The sequence below is a fragment of the Lissotriton vulgaris genome, chromosome 12 (genome assembly GCF_964263255.1).
Source record: "Lissotriton vulgaris chromosome 12, aLisVul1.2, whole genome shotgun sequence".
Classification (NCBI taxonomy): domain Eukaryota; kingdom Metazoa; phylum Chordata; class Amphibia; order Caudata; family Salamandridae; genus Lissotriton; species Lissotriton vulgaris.
In genome coordinates, this window is record NC_141700.1 from 28,994,131 (window position 1) to 29,019,131 (window position 25,001).

The 25,001-nt window shown below is 46.5% G+C and overlaps 1 protein-coding gene across 1 annotated transcript in view; it reads left to right on the forward strand.

Moving 5' to 3' along the window:
* The first annotated feature begins 235 nt into the window (after positions 1–235).
* Positions 236–25,001, forward strand: part of SUGP1 (SURP and G-patch domain containing 1) — a 130,848-nt gene continuing 106,082 nt past the window's right edge. Inside the window, exons 1-2 of the mRNA XM_086946849.1 lie at positions 236–354; positions 7,423–7,618. Coding sequence (XP_086802975.1) covers positions 7,443–7,618 — 176 coding nt within the window. The 5' untranslated portion in view covers positions 236–354; positions 7,423–7,442. The remainder of the gene's footprint in view (positions 355–7,422; positions 7,619–25,001) is intronic.

Below are 25,001 nucleotides of genomic sequence, written 5' to 3' on the forward strand. Positions count from 1 at the left end.
TAGTCTACTTTTTAAAATGTTTTATAGATTAGATTTACCCTGATATTTGGTATTTAGACAAATTATTTAGCTGATTGTTAAAATCTGCTCTTTTAAGGTTACAGTGCCCACCTACGCTTCGATGTCCCGTTTCGTTCATCACCGAAGCACTGTATGAGTTTTTCAAGATGGCGGCAGCAGTCACAAAATGGGTGGGCACGCCGTTTCCCAGCATGCCACGCTCCCAGGACCGGAAGCGTTTGGCCCCGGAAGTGCCTGGGAAGTGGATGGAGTAGATCGAAGATATCATCGGAAACAAGGGTACCACTGCCAGCCGCGTCGGAGGAGAGAAAGACCGCGATCAACAGCATAAAGGTGCGATTGGAGAACCGAGAGACGGGCCGCAGTGAGCTGCCGGGCCCTGGGCTCGTCATAGTTTAATAACGGGATTTATGAGCTACTGCAGCCCTGACAACTTTAAAATAAATGTCACTATATGAGAAGGACGTAGCGAGAACTGACTGTCATGAGGCTTTTCTGCCCCATCCCGCAACAACTTTCCTCGAACCCTAAAATAACTGTTAGAAAAACCAGTAGGTTGCGGCTTTAGGGCCTAAATGGTTCTAGCCCTTGTAAATCATCCCTGATGCTGTGTACCCTGTGCTTGAAATGGAAAAATAGAAGTGCAGACTCTGTACCAGAGGACCTGCTTGTTTCTGACAATTGCTGGTGCTCTCCAATTAAAAGTATAGCATTTCTCGGACAGTACCGGCCTATTTAAAGCACTGCATGCACCATAAGAAAAAAAACAGAACACAAGTAATCTTGTAGGTACATTCACTAAGCATGTCGTGCCTACAAAATGATATCTCTTTTTGACAGATCTGACTTGCTCTGGTACACACAAATATTTTAAAATATTGCAAGTGGGTGGGTGTTGGAATCACTGAGGGGGCAATACGGAGGTGTTGGGAGTGAATAAAATAGAGAGGAGCGCGCAGAGAAACAAACTAGGGAGAGAGCTTAACCGGGGCCGGTGCGAGAAGTGCACAGGTAAAAGACAATGTGATGTGAGAAGCATGCAGCCACGTACGTTATGGAGAAGGAAGAAAGAAAAACACATTCAGAGAAAACAACACAAGTGGAACGGGGATGGAGGTAGAGAGTAAATGTGGGAGACAGCTGGAAAACACGCACTCTCGTGGAGTGCTTATAAAGTAGCACCTGAACACTTAGTTTTTAAGGGAAACGTGCTTGAGGGAAGGGACAAATGCATGAAAATGAAGTAAAACTCGCACAAATGAGACTGAAAATAAAGTCTGCCATGGGTGGGCTCTAGTCCACTAACCTGACAAAGCTTCTCAATATATACGCCCTAAAAAAATAATTGCAGCGTCTGCAGCTGATGTCCTGGGGTGTTTATAAAATCCGTGATGGACATTGGCTGTGAGGGGGCTCTACATATGGGCTGGAAACGCTCTCTGTGCCAGTATTTCAAGTTTCACTTGGGGGTCGTGCTGTGATTCTAATTGCTTTCCTCTTCCCGATGAGGGACCAAGGTTTATTAGACCAGTAGAATGTTAGGCGTGTTAGATTGTAATTGTATCATGTTTGTCATGAGGTTCATATGAGAATTATTTTGATCTTGTATTTGAATGACTAGAGTTGTGCAGCATTAATTACATCATTAATCTTGCTTACAAGCTTCTGCAAATATTTGCATCTAATCCGAGAGCATTCTGAGAGCATTATGCATAGCCTCATACAGCTAAACTTTGAAACCGTGTGCACATTTTTATACTGGAACCACTGTCAGTAGTGCAGTCGGAACTTACATTTACTGAGAGCGCTCAGCCTGATAATAAAGGCTCTCAATTAATGAACCATAAATACAAGTTTGAACAGCATTAACATATGCACACAAATATTAACTTAACTGCAGGCAATGCCCTTCCCTGATCCTTAATGTGGTACTGCAAACTGGCAGCCAAAGTGTTTGCGCTTCAGAGGATTGGGCCTGCTTGTCCCAAGGACAAAATGCACATTAAAACTTGTTGCCCTTGACCCCAAACAATATGTCCTGGGCGTCGGGCTATAGGAATTCCACATCCCTGCCCGACCTATCAATGCGCGCAAGCGCATTGAGCGGAGCGAGAATTCAAGTGCTCAAAATACTCGTGAAACCAAGGGTTTCGTTCGTGCGGTTTTGTTTGAGTACACGTGAATTACGTGACCAAACAAGCACGCGCATCAGCCTCCCTCCCTCCCTCCTAATTGCATTTTTTCGCGGCCGCACAGCACATCAAAGGGCTTCTCCCAGCGTGTGCTGTGCGGCTTCTCCTCCCCTAATTATTCATGGCTGGCCGCCCTAAGGAGGTCACTGCCACCACGATGATACATGCATGTGTTCTCTGTATGTGTGGTGAGCACAGCTCACGACCACTGCTTGAGGTGCACATTTGCCAGCCTTGCCCAGTGCGTGTTCTCGGAGGCAGGGAGAGAGCGCGTGAAATATCACACTGCTGCGCATCTCCTGTTGTGTGCGTTGCTTGAAATGGTGACCTGGGGTTGTCAGTTTCAAAGGCACTTCCGTATTTATGTTCATACTTTAAAACTGTTGATTCTGCTCGCATTCACGAGAAAGTGTCGTTGTGTAAGGATCTTGCTGTACATCACAGGTCACTCCGCACGAGAGAAAGGGGAAGTGTTTTTTTTTTTCTCGGACACGTAACTTGCAGTGTTGCAGGCTTCGCACGATCATAACTGGTTCCCGGGGGTGAGTAGCTCCACTATTTGACCATCTGTACACAATGAAAACCAGTTTTATTTCTAGAAACTGAGTCCGTGAATGAATGATTGATGGGCACTTTTATACACCACCACTCTCTGGTGCTTGCTAGTGTGAAAGCATGCTTGTCGTCTGCCTTTTGAGCTTGTCTGCACGTTGCTCAACAGCAACAGCGAGGCTCAGAACCTGGGGGAAGCTAGGGAGACAGATTCGAGTCCGGTGGAAGGCACAAACATCCTGTGATTCTGAGCAAATCACCTCATCTTCCCGTGCCTAAAAAAGGCGAATGTGTCCGTGTAATGCAACTGGTGCTCGTGTAAGCGCTATGATACCTTGTGTATTTGTACCTACATATTTGGAGAATAGCGCGGCGGCTTGTGCCAGAGCAATGAAAAGCGACGACTGTGTCCTCATGCCAAGTACAGTGTTTTTTTTGCCAAGTGGTTTTGTTAGTCTGGCCGACGTTAGTCTGCTGGCTTCCACCCACCCTCTTAAAGTGACAGAGCGACTAATCTGCGCATTGAAAGTTAGGGAGTTGTAGTGCAAGAGGCTTGTAAATAGCCCCATAGTCTTTCAGCTCCAAACCTCCCCACTTGCTGTTACCAAATCGCGCTTGACCTGCACGTGTACTTAAGGATACATTTTTGTATACAAATGCGTGGCCTTTCGTGCATATGCCTGGAGTGGTTCAGGCCTTGAACAACAACCTATGATTCAAATTGAACTAATCTCGCTTCAGCCAAAATTAGAGGCTGAAAAAACAGAGAACAATGCGCCCTGCCTAACTTTGCCCATTCCGTACACTTGCTGGTGGTTGTGTTTACTCTAGGGGTCCTGCAACTCCCCTGGCAGAAGTGTGCGCCCCTCCCCCACCCTGCAAGCTGCAGAGGTGCCGATAAGGGAACAATGGGAGCCGGGCCAGGCAGACCGACTGCCTGACAGACTTAGTGCCGGCCAGACAACAATGTGGGCCCGTTGTAAAACAGCCGCAACAAGCACTCGTGCTCAGATAAAAGGCCGGCTGTGTGGTTTTGTTGACTTCAGCAAGGGACACAGCTCTGTGGCGCATTGTGCGCAGCGTGTTACCAGTGCAGGTACAATACCTCGGTATACTTTGTTTAGTACAAATGTATCTTGTATGCCCTTTAAATACAAATTAAGCATACAATGATGGCATAATGTGCGCCACTTCAACTGTAGACGAAAGACGAGGTAACAATGCTTGGATGCGTAGTGTGTGCTGTGAGGTAAAAAGAGGCCTGATTGTGTAACGGTCCCAAACATGGCGCTGATTTACCTCCAAACATGTGTACTCGGCACCAGCTGCTGCCTTGAATCAAAGCGCAACCAGACACATGGATGGGGCGTGTGCCCAAATCCTAGATGCTTCCTGGATCCCAGGAGGTGGGGGTGGGGGGAGTACATCACCCAGTACTTGCATTTTAGCCAACATCCAACTGCACCAGAGTGACCAGATTTCGAAAACCAACAACTGGGACATTTTGCAAACATAGAAGTAGGACAAAAATTTGCGTCAAGTTTGGGAATTAGTGGCACCGCTCACCAACACGGAAAACAGACAATGAGGCACTGAGTGGAATTCAATGCAACTTTTACACATCAGTGTAAAGTAAATTAATTTCTGCTAGAGGCAGTTAATCCTGCTCTCGAACACATGCGAATTGATCTCAGTCAGTGTTCAGCGAAACCTCATCCAACCCAGGATATAGGCTACATTTAGTGAAATGTGCATACATCTGACAAATCCGGGACGCCAGATCACCCTCACTTGCATATAGTTAGAAAAGCAGTTCCAATAATCCAAAGTGCTGTTAGTAAAAAAGCCCGGATTGGATGAAAGTGAATCTTATGACAATGGGCCCACTTGATAGTCATTAATTCTTCTGTGTCCAGCCACGTCTGTGGTGGAAAGGCATGCCTTTATTCCCATGTTCCTCCGCTCCCATTGTACAAAACAGCCAAAGTACAACAGCACATTCTTCCCTCTTCCAGTAGGTCAGACCTTTGTACAGTATTCGCAGGACAAGCTGCACCTTCTCTTCTGACCTCACTACTGGTGAACTGAAGGTAAGGAAATTGTTAATATTCTACTGCGAACTAATGAAGCCGGTCCTGGTTAAATGCACTATGACATTTAATTGGCACAATACCGTCAGAAAACATGCGTATGAGGTGACCTCAACAGTATATATGGTGCTTCCCAGACTTGTGAGTGGCACTCAACAGGACACACACACAACCACACACACATGCACACAACCCCCCACACCCCAGCCCACACACACATACCCACACACACGCACAGACACACACACACAACCCACTTACACACTGCCCCCTCACACACTGCCCCCTCACACACACATAACCCCCCCACACACAACCACACACACACAAAACCACACATACAAAATGGCACACACATGCAAAACCCCACACATGCAAAAAAACACACACAACCCCCCACACACACATACTCACAACCCCACACACACACAACCCCCCCCACACACACACAACCCCCCACAGACACCCACAACCCCCCACAGACACCCACATACACACAAACACACACACACACAACTACACTTACACACAGATCACTCACGCATTTCCCACTCACACCCTGCCCCCTCACACACTGCCCCCTCACACACTGCCCCCTCACGCACTGCCCCCTCACGCACTGCCCCCTCACGCACTGCCCCCTCACGCACTGCCCCCTCACGCACTGCCCCCTCACACACCGCCCCCTCACACACCGCCCCCTCACACACCGCCCCCTCACACACCGCCCCCTCACACACCGCCCCCTCACACACCGCCCCCTCACACACCGCCCCCTCACACACCGCCCCCTCACACACCACCCCCCACACACACACAACCCCACACACACACACACAACCCCCACACACAACCACACACATAACCACACACACACACACACACAAGGATAGCAAAACATAGCATAGCAAAACATAGCATAGCATAACAAAACATAGCATATCATAACAAAACATAGTATACCATAACAAAACACATACACTCCAAATACCACTCAGTGCCACATAATTACGCGCAACCATTCAACAACAACTGGTTTAAATATGTTCTCTCAATGTTTCAAGCTTTATTACAAATGTCACAAAAATATGTTAATATTTCACTTCTGTTCTTGGATTTTCATCACAATAAAATACACTGAACATAATCTTCACAAAAGTTATTTACAAAAGTTTAAGCTATTTCCATTATAAATTAAAATCACTTTTATTTAAGTATTAATTATGTAAAACAATTAAAAGCCATTGTAATTTGTAATATCAATACATCTAAGTCACGTAAATACAAACATGTTGCATTACAAATACTATAGGTGTCACATTTGCGAAAGTTATAACTATTGGCATTGTAAATGACAAAGCAATTAATTTAGCTATTTTCAAAACCAACACATAAATAAAAATAATTGTCATTTACAAGACCAATAGCTCAAACTTTCCTACCGCGAGACCTATTGGCAACGCCAGTGCTTGTTTTCTTTTCTTTTTAGTTACCTTGTTGGATTGGTAATTAAAAAGAAAAAAAACAGCAAGCATGAAGAAAGGAACAAGGGAGACAACTGGAAAACACACACACTCATGGAGTGCTTAAGCAAAAAGAATGAAGTACCGCCTAAACAATAAGCCGTGGAAGGACATAAGTAATACATTCATTCTTGAGGGGAAGGACTAATGCGCAAAGAAAAAGAAAGGCACACAAGATCTAGTGAGTAAGAAGCAAGTAAATGAGAATGGCTGTAAAACTAACCAGTGGTAAGCAGGGGGTGGGCTTGGATCCCACTGAAAAGTAATGTCTCACAACAGTGCATATTCCATCTAGTAGGCAAGACCAAAAAATCAGACTATGCATTCGCAAAAAAAGTGTGCCAGCCTCTACATAGCCTCAGCGTGGGACTGTTTTTTTTCTCCTTTTTTTGGGTTTATTAAGAAAACCAACAAGGACTTTTTTCCTATGTGGCGTATTAAAAACGTATATTATGATGGAACTATGGAATTTTTGAAGATAATCTTAGGTTCATGCTTCCCTTGTTTGCCTCCTTAAATTAAGCACATCAAATCTCCCATTACATGCAAATATTCTATATTTTTTACAATGCCTTTAAATGTTCTGGTAGTTAAAACATCTTTGAAGTGATGCAAACTGGAAAATCGACGGGCCACATAACCTAGTAATGCCCCTAATTTATGTGTTTCTGGCTTGGCCACTTATTGTGCAACGTGAGTCTGCACTCCTTTTCCTTGTTAGGATGTAAACTCGAGCAGGTGGTGGGTGTTATATGAGACAGCCAATCACTGATTCAATGAGGTGTATACCTTTATAAGAGTTGGTTGATTATCCTTGGCATAAGCCTTTATTAGATCGATTTATTTCATCTGCTATAGCAGTGTTTAATGATAACTTTCTTAATTTTCTCTACTGTAGTGTGTCCCTTTTTGTTGATTTCAAGCTGGAAAGTTTGAATATTTGTTGCAGCACCCTGACTTAATAAGATGTTAGTGCAATACTCAATAAACTTTGCCTCTGACTTTGTTAAACCTAGCTTTTATCAATCCTTTTTTTTTGCTCAGGAAAGAAGCTTGGAAAACCAATGCACCCTGCCAGGTGGACAAATACTTTGCCTAAAACAGTAAGGCAGCATGAGCAGTTCATCGCCAAGAAGAGGAAAGAGATTGAAGCCAAACTTCAGCAAGAAGCAAAGCAGCGGGCTCTGGCGAACCAGCAAGTTCTCCTTAGTAGACAGGCATCTGCTTCCAAGGCCGCACGGTAAGTTTCTTCTCTTCATATTAAAGATCCTATAAGTAGTGGCTGGAACTAAATATCTGTCTTGCAGCTATTCAAGTTGTGCTATCATCTCGTTTTAGACCACAGTGTCAATTTGGTCAGCTTGCAGCAAGGATATTCTTTTACGGCATTATTTCGTCTTGAAGGATCTTTTGAAAATGATTTTTTGCTGCCCTAATACTAATAGTGAGGTGAGGTGGGGCAGGGTGGCGTGATTTCAGGTAGAGGTTTGCAGTAAACAAACAGAGAAGCACATCAGTGGAGCTGGTTCTAAGACAGTTGCATCACAGTTTTAAATTGGTGTTGAATTAAGAATTGTAATATGGTAGCTGTTGTAATATGGGTAAGGTAGATTAGTGGATGTTTCTGGCTGTATTGAAAGAAAGTGATATATGTATATACATCCATATGTATGTATGTGTGTGTAGAAGCGTCCCTTGAGATAGCGGTCGCACCTCCTCACACAGCATCCATTTATTTAAATATGGACAGCACCAAGGTGAAATGGCCTACGCCTTTCAGCCGTAGCCTATGACGGGGCCATAGAGAAAGAGGCAGACGCCTCCACCCACACCTCAACAAAAACTTTATTTACACAAATGAGACACAACCCAGTTCCATATAATAAATCATTCAAATTTAAACTCCCATCCACATAGGTTTATGCAGCAATCAATTCATACAGAAAAATACATATATCCCATTTCCAATTTTTTTTATTTCCATGATTTTTCATTTATGTAAGTCGTGTCAAGCGAGAAAGAAACGATTTGAGAGAGAGAGAGAGAAGGGAAATGGTAAAGTACCCTATTCCTATAAAGAGCAACATAAATTCTAGTCCATCATGCTCTTTCATAATGTCTTCAATATTTTAAATTTTCCTCTCTTAATTCAAAGTGCATAAATGTTCATACCCACCTTTTTTTACATTTGAATTTTAAACTCAACACAGCTAGGAGCTCAGCAAAATCTCTCTATTATCCTGGAGCGCCATGAAGGAGACATTCAAACATTTATTTTCGATCACAGCCCCCAAAGTCCATTTGTTTCCATTGATTATCAAGCAGATAGTTGATATCAATTACTGGAATAGTTGCCCTTGAGGTTTACAAAGTGCATTATAAAATATCTCACTAAAGTGCAAATGCTCCGACCTTATGTATCACTTCCTGCAGTACAATAATTGCATTTTGCCCAATCGGAACTACATATGCCATACATGAGTTGCCCTTATGGCGTTGAGCTACTGCACAATTGGCCTATATAGTATGAAAAAGTGCTGTGCAGTGAAAACTTCTACCCTTTGAAATAGTAAGGAAGTAGATAATACAGTAACTTCCTGAAGCCTATTAAAGTGCATTAGTGCCAGAACAAACGGAAGGAATTATATCTTCTCTCTCACTGAAAAGTGTTAAAGTGATGCTGAATTCTACTAATTCTCCATCGTCCTACATTGCACAAGGCTAGTAAATAGAAAATATTGCACCAAATGTTGTATTCCAATGTCGGTGTGGGACCTACCACCGTCGGAATTCAATAAAGCGCATGTGCCATATATTTCCCACAACGGTTGAGAAAGGGTAAAATGCAAAATATAGCAGCTTCTTGAATTCATCGAAGTGCAATGCGCAAAAAGTAAAATATCTGAGTAAAAACAAGCATTGACAATGCAATAGGTCTCGCCCTCGTTTAAGTTAATGCAATTCTGTTTGTAATTAGGTGGCTTTTTAGCTTTGCTTTTATTAGTGTTTTTCAAACTTTCATGTACATAACATGCATATGTATGCATGAAATGAAATGAAATGAAAAAGCTCTTTTATAGCGCATGGCTACCCGGAGGCATCCCAGCGCTTGAAGCTGCAATAAGAAGGGTCTGAGAAGAGCCGGGGTCAGATGTTCGTTAATTTCCGGGGAAGAGCCAGGTTTTTATTTTCTTACGAAATGAAAGATGGTTGGGCTCCAGGCGAAGTGGCAGGGGCAGAGAGTTCCACAACTTTGAGGTGTTGTAGGAAAATAGGCGGCCGCCCGTCTGGGCCTTGTTGATTCTGTTGACTTGTGCCAGGTTAAGGACGTTGGAACGGAGGTTTCTCGTAGTTTTATGTAGTTTGGTCAGATTGGTGAGGATAGGGGGGGCCTTTGCCTTGCAAGTTTTATGGGCAATGCAGAGGCCTTTGAAATTTACCCGTTCATTGATCGGCAACCAGTGTAGGGATCTTAGCGCTGGCTTGGCTGAGGAGCGGTGGTTAGTGCGCTGTAGTAATCTGGCTGCTGAGTTCTGGACCACCTGCAGTTTCTGGATCACAGAGACTGGAGCTCCCAGGTAGAGCGCGTTACCGTAATCGAGTCTCGACAAAATCATGGCTTGGACCAGGATTTTTTTGGCTCTATCAGGAAGTTGAGGGAGGATTTTTCGTAGAGATTTTAGCAGGCCAAAGCAAGTGGCTGCAATTTTTCTGGCTTGTACTTTAAACAAGAGATTCCTATCTAACCAGAAGCCTAGGCTCTTGATCCCGCTTTTTGGTGTTGGACTAGCACCCATAGAGGGGGGCCATAACGTGGGGGAGTTGAATGATGCTTTCCTGCCCAGTAGCATCACTTCAGTCTTCTGGTTGTTAAGTTTTAACTGAGACTGGCCCATCCACTTTGATACCTCAACAAGACAGTCACTGAGATTCGTGTGGCAGAGATGATCGGCCTGGTTCAGGGAGACCACAAGCTGAGTGTCATCAGCATAGCTGATTTGTTCAATTCCGTAGGGGGCCACTATCTCAGCTAAGGGGGACATATAAACATTAAAATGCATGCATTTATATTTGTATTTATATAGATATGCAGATGTGTATATATATGTATGTATATATTCACATACATATATAAATGCATATATATATTTTTATGAAGGCGTGAGGCGTAACACGTCTGTCAGAGGGGGACTGCACAATAAAAGCACGCAGCCTGAAGATTTTCGTTTGTGCTCTCCGTTTGTGGCAACAAATGCTGTTGCCTTGTTGGATAAATATATATATGTGTGCAGGTAGAGAGAGGTAGATGTAGAGAGAGTGGAGAGTGAGTAGTGGAGAGTGAGTAGTAGAGTAGCAGAGTGAGTAGTAGAGAGTAGAGGAGAGAGAAGTAGAGAATAGTAGAGAGTTTGTAGTAAACATACCATAAACATTCAAGGACTACCATTAACCCCTTAAGTGCTGCTGTCAGCCAACGGTCGTCGCAAGCACTACCTTGCCAGTGCTGCGCACGACCGTTGGCCGACGGGCCAGCATTTGTTCTTCGAACGTTCAGCACTGGGCGCTAAATGTTCGACGCTCCTATGAGGTTAAAAGTGCAAGTTTTCATTATTTTGCTTAATCCAAACGTTTGTGTGTTTTATAACCTGCAGGAGATTGGTTTAATTAGGGCAGGTGATGCAGAGAGACATTTTCTAGTCAACCCTGTAGCTCCTGTGACTTTTCTTGGCGGGTTATACTCTTGCAGAGATATTTGCAGGATCACTGCAATTTATTTCACAAAATAAGTGTAATTTTGCAAACGTTATCCACATATCATTAAAAATACGTGATAATCATTTATGCATTTTCATTGTATCACATTTTACGCTTGGTGCAAGCATTGATGTGGCAGGAATAGGCCTTCATGCATCTATTTATACATAACTTTTCCTATTGTTCGATTTCTGTGTGAACAGAGTTCTTTTAGCTGCTCGGTGCCAAAGACAGGATGTAAATATTTGAGCAGATGACAAACAGCGGATGCATCTTTCCACAATGTGCACAATTTGCCTGTTGGAAAACCAGTGGCTGCAAGCCCATGGCACAATACACATACCACCAGCAAACAAGACCTTTCACTTTCTTCAATTAGTATTTGTTGATTTGAAAATTTAAAAAAGAAAGATATAGAGCAGCTCCTTGACATCAGAAACATCCCACTAAAGTACAGTTTTTGTTGGACAAACCAGTGTAATGTGGCACTTTCACTCAATGATAGTGAACAGGGACTACGACTTCCAGATAGGAAGTCTTTGCTCTTTGCCAATCCTTGTAAAACAAGCACAGGCTCTTTACAGGGTGGACAGAAGATGTGCACGCGGGGACTGGCTTTACTGACGACGTGAAACAAAAAGTCCAGCGAGTAAAGGGGCCAATCCCTGCATGCACATCTTTTGTCTTGTTTGTCTCCCCGCGTGCCCGCTGGAATCGTATTGATTCCACAAGGTCCTCTGCATGGCTGCTTTTTGCCAGGCCGAGACTTAAAAAAAGGTGTGTGTATGTATCAATAACAACAACTGTTGTCACTGTGTAGTTATGGTTCAGCCATAATTTCCATTAATAAGGCATTGTATTTCGGATTTGCCTACAACTTTGTCCCCAAATTTGGCAATCATACAGCATAGCCACCTATGCTCTTGCATGCAAATTTCGTACACTTCCAGGCAGCGCAAAAAAAAAAATTAAAGGCGAGGGATGGCATTTGAAAACAAGTTTTCCATTTTTAGTGGCGCTGGGAAATTTTGCTTACTCCTGCATCCAAAACTACTCCGCAAATTTACTCCAGACTTAGCTCGAAAGTAGAAAGTCATTCAAAAAGCATCCTTTTGTTGAAACAGTTTGAACTCTTATACGTCTTGACCGTTTGACCAGCGGCCCTAAAAACAGGATATGAACCGCTTTGGACGTGCCCCCCACCCCCCGTTCTCTCTTTCAAGTCTACTAAACCAAAGTGTGATCCAATTGACTGGCTGCAAGAACAAACACCATTACTGGACGCCTGCACAGTCCTTATGTCGTACAAAATAATTTAAAAGACTTCAAACCCCCCCAGACCCTCAAATAGATTATAGTTTAAAAGAATGCATTTGCTGGTGTTCCGGACTTCAGACTCTGGGTGTCTTGCTGGCTGTTTCTTTTTGGGCTGCTCTCCCCTACCGGCGCATTAAAAGACCTCTCCTCGCCGCCGGGCTTGGCTCCGCCCCTCCCGCACAGTGGACGACCGGCCGGGCTTGGCTCCTCCGGTCCAGCTTTGAACTACATGCCCCAGGATCCTTAGGGGCGCGACGACGTGAGAAGGAACGCGCCAGGAGGCGCATAAAGACTCAACAGAGGCAGAGTCCCCTGGTGTCCTGCTGGCTGTTTCCTTTTCTTTTTGGGCTGCTCTCCCCTACCGGCGCATCTAAAGACCTCTCCCTGCGGCCGGGCTTGGCTCCGCCCCTCCCGTACAGTGGACGACCGGCCGGGCTTAGCTCCGCCGGTCCAGCTTTGAACTACATGCCCCAGGATCCTTAGGGGCGCGACGACGTGAGCAGGAACGTGCCAGGAGGCGCATAAAGACTCAACAGGGGCCAAGTCCCCTGGTGTCCTGCTGGCTGTTTCCTTTTCTTTTTGGGCTGCTCTCCCCTACCAGCTCATCTAAAGACCTCTCCCCGCGGCCGGGCTTGGCTCCGCCCCTCCCGTACAGTGGACGACCGGCCGGGCTTGGCTCCGCCGGACCAGCTTTGAACTACATGCCCTAGGATCTTTAGGGGCGCGACCCTGTGAGCAGGAACGCGCCAGCAGGCGCATAAAGACTCTACAGGTCCCTCGTCCTGCGAGGATGCGCGCGGGACGTGCCGGGCTAAGCCCGGGCAAAGGGCGGGTCGTCTGTGGCCGTCCGGGGCCGAAGGAGGCCGGGCCACCCCCCTATGATCGCGACTGCCATCGTAGTGACTGGAGTTATAGGCGAACAAGACGTTTCCGGAACCCTAAGGTCTGAGCATATATATGTTGAGAACAACTGTTATTTGATATTTCACAATTAAGTGCTATCTCTCACACCATGCCCACTCAAACAGACAAAGGGGGAAATCCACCTTGTAAACACACAGGCGGGAGCCTCATGGGGACTCTAGATAACTATATAACCGGGCAACAGCCACACTAGACCGGGAGATAGTAGATGTGGAAAAACGGCTCTCATTAGAAATATTTTCTAAACGATCCTCTCTGGGTCCCATCAAGAGTTGTATAACCCCTGAGAATCGTTTAAACCAACGCCTTATGGACTTGGGTTTGCCCGATATAAGTATAGGGTCGGACACACAAAGTGATATTATCCTGGGGAGTAGCCTACAGGACACACAAAATAGTAACATCAATGAGGAAATTGTGCCCTGTAAGACACCCCCAATTAATACACTGGTACGCCCTAGGCACCACAAAAAATGGGAAGAGGTGAACAGAAAGGCAAATGGGCCAAAGTCCCCAAATTAACAACTAAGATGGGTAAAGGGGTAGGCACACATAAACAGAAAGAGGTGATTTCTCCCTCTCAGAATAGGAGCGCACCCTGTCCCCAGATAAATGGTCCACCGCAACAAACGAAACATTTTCCACCGACGGTACAAGGAGAGGAAAGGCTGATTGGACAGGTGGAACATCTTGTAAAGTCCCTAATGTTACCTCTCATTGAGAGAATGAAAATAATTAGCACAAGTATTGATAAACTGCAACAGGTTTCAGCTGACAATACTCAATTGTTACATTCTTTAGTGGATGTTAATAAGGTTTGAGGACAAGCCAATCATTCAGGCAAGCGGCCCAATTCCAAACCAACCCCCGCACCTATCCCCACTAACCCTGCAACACCATCCGGAAAAAGAATTTTCACTAACAATGACAACAGTTCAACTGTCATCAAGGACACTTGTCAGAGTACGGAGGGTAGCCGTAGCACTGTGAGGACTCTCCAAATACACCAGCTTGAGGGCGATCAATCGGTCATCATGACTAACGGCCACATACAGACTAAACCATTAGCGCAGGGGGTGGGTAATTGCACGTTTCTAGATCCCCCCCCCCCACCCCCCGAAAGCGCTCCCTTAGTGATAGTTCTGGGCAATGTTCCCCCTCTCTGTCAAGGAGAAAGAGAGGACTACTCCCAGATTAAAAACAAGGTCACACATTGGCTCTCTCGAAACACTGTAGGAGGCAACAGGGCAGCACATAATATAATCATGGCTCGACGAGTAGCCTCGGTGGGACACTCCAGGAAAACCAGGAAAGGAGACTGCATTGTAGTAAATTTCAACAGCCCAGTCCCAGTTGAGACAATACTTAGGGAGGCAGAGGGTGGTCCCCTGCATGGGGGGCAGGGAATAGAAATATTGCCCCTTGGATTCTTTTACAGACCGGGGCTGCAGGGTTTTCCCTGCCACTACCCCAATAGATATAGGATGCCTGTTAATAACTAGGCTTATCCCAGAAGGTTAGAAGGGTGGGAAATAATTCCCCCGAGATTTAATGCAGCCCAGATGAGGGGGGGACCAGGTTATCTTTCGGACATAGAGGTCACAAACAGATTCAACCCCCTATCGGGTCTTAATGACTGCGACTCACTGGGGGGAAAGTTACCCCCGTCATGACGATCCTTTTACCTCCCCTGTACACGTCTCAGAATTGGTTAGCCCAGAGAATGATTCTAATAACTTTGTCTCTGGCATCCCTGCCAGGCTCCCATCACAAGATACCTCTTATGTGTACCCTCCAACATCGGTTAGCTCAGAGAGCGATTTTAATAACTTTACCTCTGACAACCCCATTGATACTGCACTGTCAGCAGTCAAAGGTCCTTGCAGGGTAACCCACCCTAGACCAACACAACCTGACTTATTTAGACAGCCTGTTTGAGTGACTGGAGAGGCTAATAACAAATTTAACATTCTCTCCTGGAATATTGCTGGCCTGGTTGGAAAGGTTCAAGACCCCTTATGGGTGCAGTTTGTAAGTACATATTCCATCATCTGTCTTCAAGAAACATGGCTCACCAACAGTTACCTGTCATTGGTGGGATATAAATCATATTATGTCCCTGCAAAAAGCTCAAATGGTGGCTGTGCGTCGGGAGGATTAGTTATCTTTACCTCCCTGGCACTAAGATGTAGTATTAGGGCTTTTTCCTCAGACAATGGAAACATCCAGGCCATTATCCTGGGGAAAAAAGAAAGCAGCCTGTGCGTGATAACCTACTATAATGCAACCAATCAGGGTGAGGGCTGTAGGTTTATAGAACTACATAACTTCATAACACAATGTCGCGGCCCAACTAGAAGGAACCTGCTATTAGCAGGTGACTTCAATGTACATCCCTGCGGCAACCCACTGTTAAACACCCTATCGACCATGGGTTGCCAGCAGATAATGGGGTTACATTTTGAGCACACAAAACAGAGAAATGAGTTGAACCATATCCTAGACGAGCAAGATCTCCTGTTCACTATGAGCATTGCACCACCATTATCAACACAAAAGGAACCCACGTTTAAGGGTAGAAGTTCAGGGAGTTTCATAGATTTTATCTTAGTTTCCAGAGCTATTATGAATCTCCTTTTGGCCTTTCGCATAACACCAAGCGCACATAGTGACCATAATCCAGTCTGTATCCTACTAGGAGTAAATCTCATGAAGAAAAGGGAAAAAATCGTGGGAAGTGACACGCTGCATCCCATAAATGGAGGACGCGTCTCAAATGGAATCGGGTTACCCCGCCCGATTTCCTTGAGAGCTTAAAAAAAGACTGAGCCACTGAACTGTTAATATGGGCCAGTACAGAAACACCGGGTGAAGGAGTTCTTAAAGCCTTTGATAGCATAGCCAATCATGTAGGTAAGATGCTACAGGCCGCCAGGGGGAAACACGTTTCTGGAGACCCCAAGTGGTTCTGTCATAACTGCTCTAAGGCATCCAGAGAACTAAAAAAGGCCCTTAAAATAAATCCCCGGGACAGAAGTAGGATTCGTACACTCCGACATATCTATAAAAGTGTACTGGCCACCAGGAAAAAGGAATTGAAAAACGATCTCTGGAAGGAACTTTTGGATCCCGTCACCCTGGGCAGCTCCTCTAGATTCTGGTCCACAATTAATTGTTCACCCTTAATCATGACAGGGACGAATGCCGTGGGATCAAATATCACAGAGGATGAGTGGGTGTCCCATTTTGCAACAATTTTCAAAGACACTGTGCCATGCCCTGACCTACCAATAGTGGAGACGGTAGCGGCGTCCACGACATTTTCAGTTGCAGAAATGACAGAGGGAATTAATAATCTATCGAACAAGAAGGCCCCCTGCCCAGATGGTATTCCCCCTGATCTATTTAAATTTAGCCCCCCATTCTGGGACCCAATTTTAACAGTAGTGTGAAACGCCGCAGCAGAAAAGGGTTGCCCATCGTCATGGTGTCTTTCAACAATCGTACCGGTGTTTATGAAGGGAGATCGAAACAGTACCCTAAATTATAGGCCCATCTCCCTGATTGACTCCATTGTAAAAGTCCTAGGGGGCATCATACTTAAACGGCTAACCACGTGGGCAGAGGAGAAGCAGATAATTTCAGATGTACAGTACGGGTTCCGGACTGGGAATTCGACTGTGGCGCAATGTCTAAATCTTTATTTGATATTGGGCAATTACAGTATTGTACGATCTGGGACTATCTACATGTCCTTCATGGACCTTTCCTCGGCTTTTGACTGTGTCAACCGGGGAAAGTTGTGGTAGTCCATGGAGGCCATGGGGGGGTAGAGCAAAAACTGGTGAACTTTTTGAAAGATCTTCATAGAGATACAAGGGCTAGTGTAAGATACACAATGGACCTCAAGGCAACAAGGAACTTTAGAACTAGTCGGGGGGGGTCAGGCAGGGGTGCATCCTGGCACCCTTTCTCTTTAACCTTTATATAAACTACCTTGAAGAGACATTGGTGGACACAGTGGCGGACTACCCTTATGTGGGCCGTCGAGGATTGCCCGTCTTGCTTTATGCTGACGACGCCGTCCTCTTAGCCCGTGTTGGCTCAATAAGCAGCTTGGGTTAACGCATAGTCTCCTGAAAGAGACAATGAGCCTAGACTGTATGACCAAGATTCTGTGGCTAAAGTATCTCAAAACCAGCCTTGGAAATGAGGGGCGTCTGGATTTGTTCTTAAACCCAGAAGGTATCACCATTAAAAGATGTAGGGCACATTAAAAAGACCTTCTCCACACGGAGAGTAATGGAAAGGCAGAAAAAGGACATGATGAAGAAAATGCCCTTTTATAATGTGTAATAGATGGATTTTCCTTTTAATGCCAGGGCATACCTGTATTAACCGACGTATATTTTAATGTTTTCTTTTTAACAAACCTGAGTAATTTTTTGTATTGTGAAATTTTATGGTTTTGTGTAAAAAAAACAAATAAAGTCCTTTTGAAATGAAATGGGTGCGATTTTAGATGTTTGGTGCCCTCAATACCAACAAGCATTTACAATGCAATGGTTTCGCCTTTTGAAAAGTTTGAGCTATTGGCATTGTAAATGACAAAATTTGTATTTATGTGTTAGTTTTGAAAACAGATAAATAAATGGCATTGTCATTTACAATGCCAATAGTTTAATCTCTGGCAAATGCCACACAAAACACACAGACCCCACACACAGACCCCACACACAGACCCCACACACAGACCCCACACACAGACCCCACACACAGACCCCACACACAGACCCCACACACAGACCCCACACACAGACCCCACACACACACACAGACCCACACACACACACACACCCACACACACACACACACACACACACACACACACACACACACACACACACACACACACACACACACACACACACACACACACACACACACACACACACACACACACACACACACACACACACACACACACACACACACACACACACACACACACACACACACACACACACACACGCCCAGAGCCACACGCACCCACCCAGAGCCACACGCACCCACACGCACCCACCTAAAGCCACACGCACCCACCTAAAGCCACACGCACCCACCTAAAGCCACACACACCCACCTAAAGCCACACACACACTCAGGAGAGCAAGCACAGCGAGGGGAAGGGGAACCAGTGGGCGGGGGAGCAAGCACAGCCGGGGGGCAGGGAAGCAAGCACAGACAGGGGGCAGGGAAGCAAGCACAGACAGGGGGCAGGGAAGCAAGCACAGCCAGGTGGCAGGGAAGCAAGCACAGCCAGGTGGCAGGGGAAGGGGAACCAGGGGGCGGGGGAGCAAGAACAGCCGGGGGGCAGGGAAGCAAGCACGGGCAGGGAAGCAAGCACAGCCAGGGGGCAGGGAAGCAAGCACAGCCAGGGGGCAGGGAAGCAAGCACAGCCAAGGGGCAGGGAAGCATGCACAGCCAGGGGGCAGGGAAGCATGCACAGCCAGGGGCAGGGAAGCAAACACCGCCTGGGGGCAGGGAAGCAAGCACAGCCATGTTTCCAGTGCTTGGCTATTCTGAACAAACCATTGGTATCCGGCCTGCCACTCAAACGAAAACAACTCCCAGAATACCTTCTATGAGCATTGGTACCCAGGAACCTGCACTAGACTAACTGACAGGGTGGGTGTGTCTCAAACGCTGTGGGGTTAGGGTTAGGTAAGACGTGTGGAGTAGGCCCTTGGGTGTAGTGAATGTTGCGTTCGAATTGTGCCAGATGTCCATTAACCACATGGTAAAGATTGCAGTGGATCGCTAAAGTATATTGGATCTTTGACTGCAGCTGATCCCCGTATGCACTTGATCGTCATGTGCAGTGTCTTTATTGGATTTTACTGTGCAACTAGTCCCGGGTGCAGCTGATATCTAGGAATGGAGGTTGTGACACACCTCAGTAGGTTGGCTGATTTTGAACAGGTCCAACCGGTTGTTATTCCAGTGGTTGATGATCTCGGCCAGTTTCCTGCGCTCTTCCTCGCGACTTCCTGACATGCTGCTGCGGCTCTACCCCAGAGACCGCCACGAAAATCCAAGCTCTGAAACCAATGGTAGGAGGAGCTCAGTAGACCTCACACCGGCTTCCTCAAATGTCGGGCTGCCTGTGCCAAAGCCCTCAGTTCTACCAGGAGCTCCAGTTCACGGCTGGCTATCCTTGCGGGGTTCCTCTCCCTGTCAGTCATCTCTTACATCTCCCCACAATATTTTTGCAGCCCGTAGTGGACGCCTATCTATACACTGTTCCCTTTTCCGACTCTCGTTGCTCGAGGTCGACCAAAGCCGTGCACAGGCTTCACCTCCTCCCTGACGCACACATACGGACCGGTTATGCACCCCAGTCAGCACACAACAGCGTCTGCGGGAACATGGGTAGACATAGAGAGGAGACAATTAACAAGTGGCGACAATAGGAACTCTGGGAAAGAATAGTGGTGGTCATTATGGAAAGGTGAAACTTCTATCTTTGGAGTCCCAATAACAACAGCGGGAGGGGGGGCGGGAACGGGCTCATGGACAGCGGGAGGGGGGACGGGCACACGGACAGCGGGAGGGGGGGCGGGAACGGGCACACAAGACTTAAAACAAACTGGGAGACGACATGAGACTGGGTAGACGTACAAAGTGAAAAGAACATTTTCTCAAAATGCTGCTTACCTGATCGCATCCTGGCAACTTAAATCTCGCAGCCCACTCCTGCAAAAGCCACTATGAAATGAACAAAACATGGCGTCCCCCCCCTAAAAAAACGACTGTCCACCGCCGCATGACGCACGAAAATAGGCGGGATGAGTAAAAATCGCCGGAAGGCCCACAAATCTGCTCGGGGAATGAGTGACGCATCTCTGTTCCAATGGCTAGCCTCCATTTATGGAGCTAGCCAATGGAACAGAGAGGCGGGACAACACACACATACTGTTAACAAAAGTTTTCGCCTGCGCGAAACGCTGCGCAGCTGTTCGCCAGGCGAAAACTAAAAAGGGGTATTCCATCAGATCTGAGTGAGAAAATTCTTCCTGTAAACTACACCTCTGAGTAGCCACACTGTTTCACGCAGCGGGAAGTTGTACCCTCTTATAGGCAGCACATCTGGAGTCAGGGAATCACAAGTGCATGGTTTCCAAGCACTGGCCGCTTACCTGCGACTACTGAAGGCTGTGCCAGTCCATGTCCCCTTACTACACAACATAGCCTCACGGTGAGTGAATCCTAACAGCAGGAAATCCTGTCCTTTCCAAGCTAGATATCCGGCTTCAGAAGGTAAAATGGTGTGCAGCTTCAACCTTGCACCCAATTTGCAGGAAGCCACTTCCCTCAAAAAGTCTGGAATATATTCCCAACTTTACGAAAAGAGAAGATTTCATAATTCGGGGTGAAATTTTATCTTGTGTTTTTTAAAGCACCCACCCCTCAAACAATATCCACAAATGTGTGAGATAATCAGTGTTTACCTCTTCATTCACAAATGCACTTTATGGAGCTATATTCAGCAAATACTGTTCCTATGAGTCAGCACTCAGAATGTACCCTCGCAAATAGTGTTTGAGCCCACAAATGTTAAACTTTGGTGTGGGATATGGTTTGTGAAGGAAGCCATAGAACTCCCAAGCCCTACAAGTGACTAGTCTCCAACAAACAGAATCCTAGAAATAGCAGAGAGTCACAACTCATAGGCACTGCAATAAAACTCTTTAAAACATGGGTGGGAAACGGAATGGCAGGAAATGTGGCACAAAACTGCAGACCTATCATTTCACTTTTAGTCCTGACCCATTATTAGCAGGTGAGGTGTGTCTGCAAGAAGGAAACAACTTGCCAGCTCTGTAATACAGATAAACCCTAAACAGAAAGCAAAAAGAACAGCACCATTGGGGAGGGTGCAAAGCCAAAACACACACAACAAAGAGAACGTCAAGACACAGCAACAACCAGTACAAGAAACACCAACATGTAAAGCAAAACAAACACAACTGTAAAAGCAGTAATATTAAAAACACGCTGGAAACAAGACAAACAGACACGAAAAAGGCAATATAAAGAGTACACGCCAACTGCATATAAAATAAGATAGAATAAAAGGCAAAATAATTTCAACAAAAAGAACAAGACATGCAAAAAAGAGACAACACATAAAATATGACACGCAAATGAAGTAAAGCGCCAACCACCTGTAAAATGCTGCTGCTCTTACAATGAGTGCCCACCTGAAGTGATGGGAGGTCGATGGAAGAGCCATCTCCTCACACTACATACACTCTATTGAACAGCCTTACTGGGAGGACCTCGAGTGGGAATAAAATGAGTACAATGAAATTAATGAAATGAAATGAAATTAGATTTATAAAGCGCATGGATGCCCTTGAGCGTCCCAGCGCTAACTTAACTGAAAAACAGAAAAGCCCTAGAGAGGGAGGGAGGGGGATAGAATTATTCTGCTATAGGAAAGAGAAAAGTTTTGAGAGATTTTCTGAATTTGGGATAGGAGGATTCCATCCGAATTTCCCTAGGGAGGGTGTTCCAATGTTTTGCTGCATTCAGGGAGAACCGGCGTCCTCCAGTCCGAGCTTTTCTCACTCTAGGGATGGAGACCAGGTTCTCCCCATCAGAGCGGAGGGTCCTTGAAGATTTATAGGGGCTGATAAGCTTTCTTAGGGCAGGAGGGCCTTTGCCTTGCAATGTCCTGTGAGTAATGCACAGGGTCTTAAATACAATTCGTTCCTGGATGGGGAGCCAGTGCAGGGATCTCAAGAGTGGTTTGGCCGAGGCCCTTCTGGGTGCCCCCATGAGCGTTCTTGCTGCAGCGTTCTGGACCCGCTGCAAGGAGTTAATTGTCTTTTTGGGAGCAGCCAGAAGGAGAGCATTACCATAATCCAGTCTTGATAGTATAAGACCTTGAATTAGGAGCTTCCTAGATTGGAAAGGCAGAAGGGGGAGCACTTTCCGCACTGACCGCAACAGGCCGAAACAGCTGCCTGCGACTTTCTGGGCGTGGGTCTTGAATGTTAATTGGGGTTCAAACCAGACCCAGAGGCTTTTGATTTTCTCCTTTGCTGGTGGCAGATCACCCATGCAGGGGGGCCAAAGCTCAGAAGGCAGAGATGTGAAATGGTGGCCTAGAAGCATGATCTCCGTTTTGGCTCCATTAAGTTTCAACTTGGAATCAGTCATCCAGGAGAAGATTGCCGAGAGGCAGCTCGAGAGATTGTCCGAGCATCCCCCTTGTTGAGTCAGAGAGACGACAAGTTGGGTGTCGTCAGCATAGCTGATGGATTTAATACCGAATGGGGCTACTAAGTCCTCCAACGGAGCCATGTAAACATTGAACAATGTGGGGCTCAGGGAAGATCCCTGAGGAACCCCACATTGAAGAGGAAAGGGCTTTGACGTGGTACCGTTCTCCCAGATCCTGAAGGACCGGTTGTCGAGAAATGATTTCAGCCACTCGAGGGCGGACCCTACAATGCCTAGTTTGGAGAGACGGTGGACAAGGGTGGGGTGGTCTACGGTATCGAACGCGGCGCTCAGATACAGGAGGATCAGAGCTGCTGATCCCCCTGAATCTAAGATGCACCTAGCCTCTTCAGCAACCACTATAAGGGCAGTGTCTGTGCCCTGGTTAGGGCGAAATCCCGTTTGGGAATTGCCCAGCAGGTCATTACTCTCCAAGAATCCGGAGAGCTGCCGATTCACCCACTTTTCGGCGATTTTGCCCAATCCAGGTAACCATGAAATAGGGCGGAAATTTGCCAGGTCAGCGGGATCAAGTCCTGGTTTTTTAAGGAGGGCTCTGATTTTTGCCTGTTTCCAGCTCGGGGGGACAATGCCGGTAGTGAAAGAGGTATTCAAGAGATCAGTAGCAAGGGGGGCGATGGTACTCATGATTTGCTTAAGAACGTGCATGGGAGCTGGATCAGAAGGCGAGCCGCTTTTGATATTGGAAAGTGTCGTGCAGAAGTCTTCCCTGGAGATGCACGAAAATGTCTTGAGTAAAGGGCCTGAGGTGGAAGGAGGGGGGGGGGTCAGAAGCCAGGGGAGTGCCTGTTGAAGGAAGACTGTCTAGTATTTTCTGTATTTTTTGGTCAAAAAAGTTTGCTAACAGGTCACATCTAGATATGGAATCATTTTGTGGGGTGATCGGGGCTGGAATTTTGGTCAGTTGAGCGAGTATTTTGAAGGTTTCCCATGAGGAGTTGGCTGCCTGTTTAATTTTCTCTTCAAAGAAAGAGGCCTTGGTCGTTTGTAGTGCGTCTTTGTAGAGTCTCAGGGCAGCCTGGTAGGAGGTTTTGCTGCTAAGGGCCCAATCCCTCCTCCAGATACGTTCTGCCTTTTTACAGGCTTTTTTAAGATCTCTCAGTGCTGTGGTATACCAAGGGGATTTAAAAGTACTACTCTTTTTTGTCACCATAGTTTGGGGCAGAACCATGTTCAGGGAGCTATTGAGCCAATTCTGAAAATTCTGATCTGCGAGCAGAACATCAGATTCTGGTTCAGGAGCAGATTGCTCCAGGGCCGATTTTAATTTTTCCACTGAGAGTTTCGGCCAGGCTCTTTGGAGAATGCGTGGGGGCGGGGCGCCGGTCACTTCCAAACGGAGTTACCAAGAAAAGGGTGCGTCCACATATGTAATAGCACCGTTCCCACTCCAGTAACGCAATGACCAGCATGAAGCAGTGTGACATCACCACGGCAGATCAAAGAGCACCAAAACCTTCTCAGTACAAACACGTCACTGGGTCACACTGGTGTAGCGGCTCCTCCTGCGAAGGTGAGGGGTGACCCACCGGGTCAGACACAGAGGACGTGGCAAGCCGGCTAGCCGGACAAATGTCCTGCACTGTGCAGCGAACAGAAGAAAAACGAAGGAAGCGACCTTTGAGAACTTGTGAAAGAGGCAGGGTTTCTGAAGAAAGCATTACTCACGTCTGTACCTGACATCACCATCCGCTTGTGACTCAAGGGATGGCAAATATCTTCTGGGAACAACCTGAGAGGCTGCAAGAATGCGGATCTCTGGGGCCTATGCTGGGCGCTCCTAGACCAGGCCTTTAGAGACAGCTGGCACAGCCTCAAAAACAACTGCACCCGCCATGTACCGCAGGAAGGACGCTGAAGAGGGGGCATATGGGGGGCTACCCACAGGAAGGGGGTCTGCCCACAGGAAGCGGGGCTGCTGTGCCTTTGGCAGAAAAGAGGTTTAACCTCGACAACCACCAACTAATTCTGCCATTGCATTGTGTAAAAATCCATACCCCATACCTCAAAAATCCATAATCTAAAAATCCTTACCAAGAAAACCATAACCTGCAATTTTTGGGGCTAGATGTTACCTATACCGGTCAGAATTGAGGCGAGAGGGAGGGGTGGGAACGGGCTCACGGATAGCCGGAGGGGGGACGGGCACACGGACAGCGGGAAGGGGGACGGGCACACGGACAGCGGGAGGGGGGACGAGCACGCGGACAGCGGGAGGGGGGGCAGGAACGGGCACACAAGACGTAAAACAAACAGGGAGACGACATGAGGCGGGGTAGACGTACAAAGTGAAAGGAACATTTTCTCAAAATGCTGCT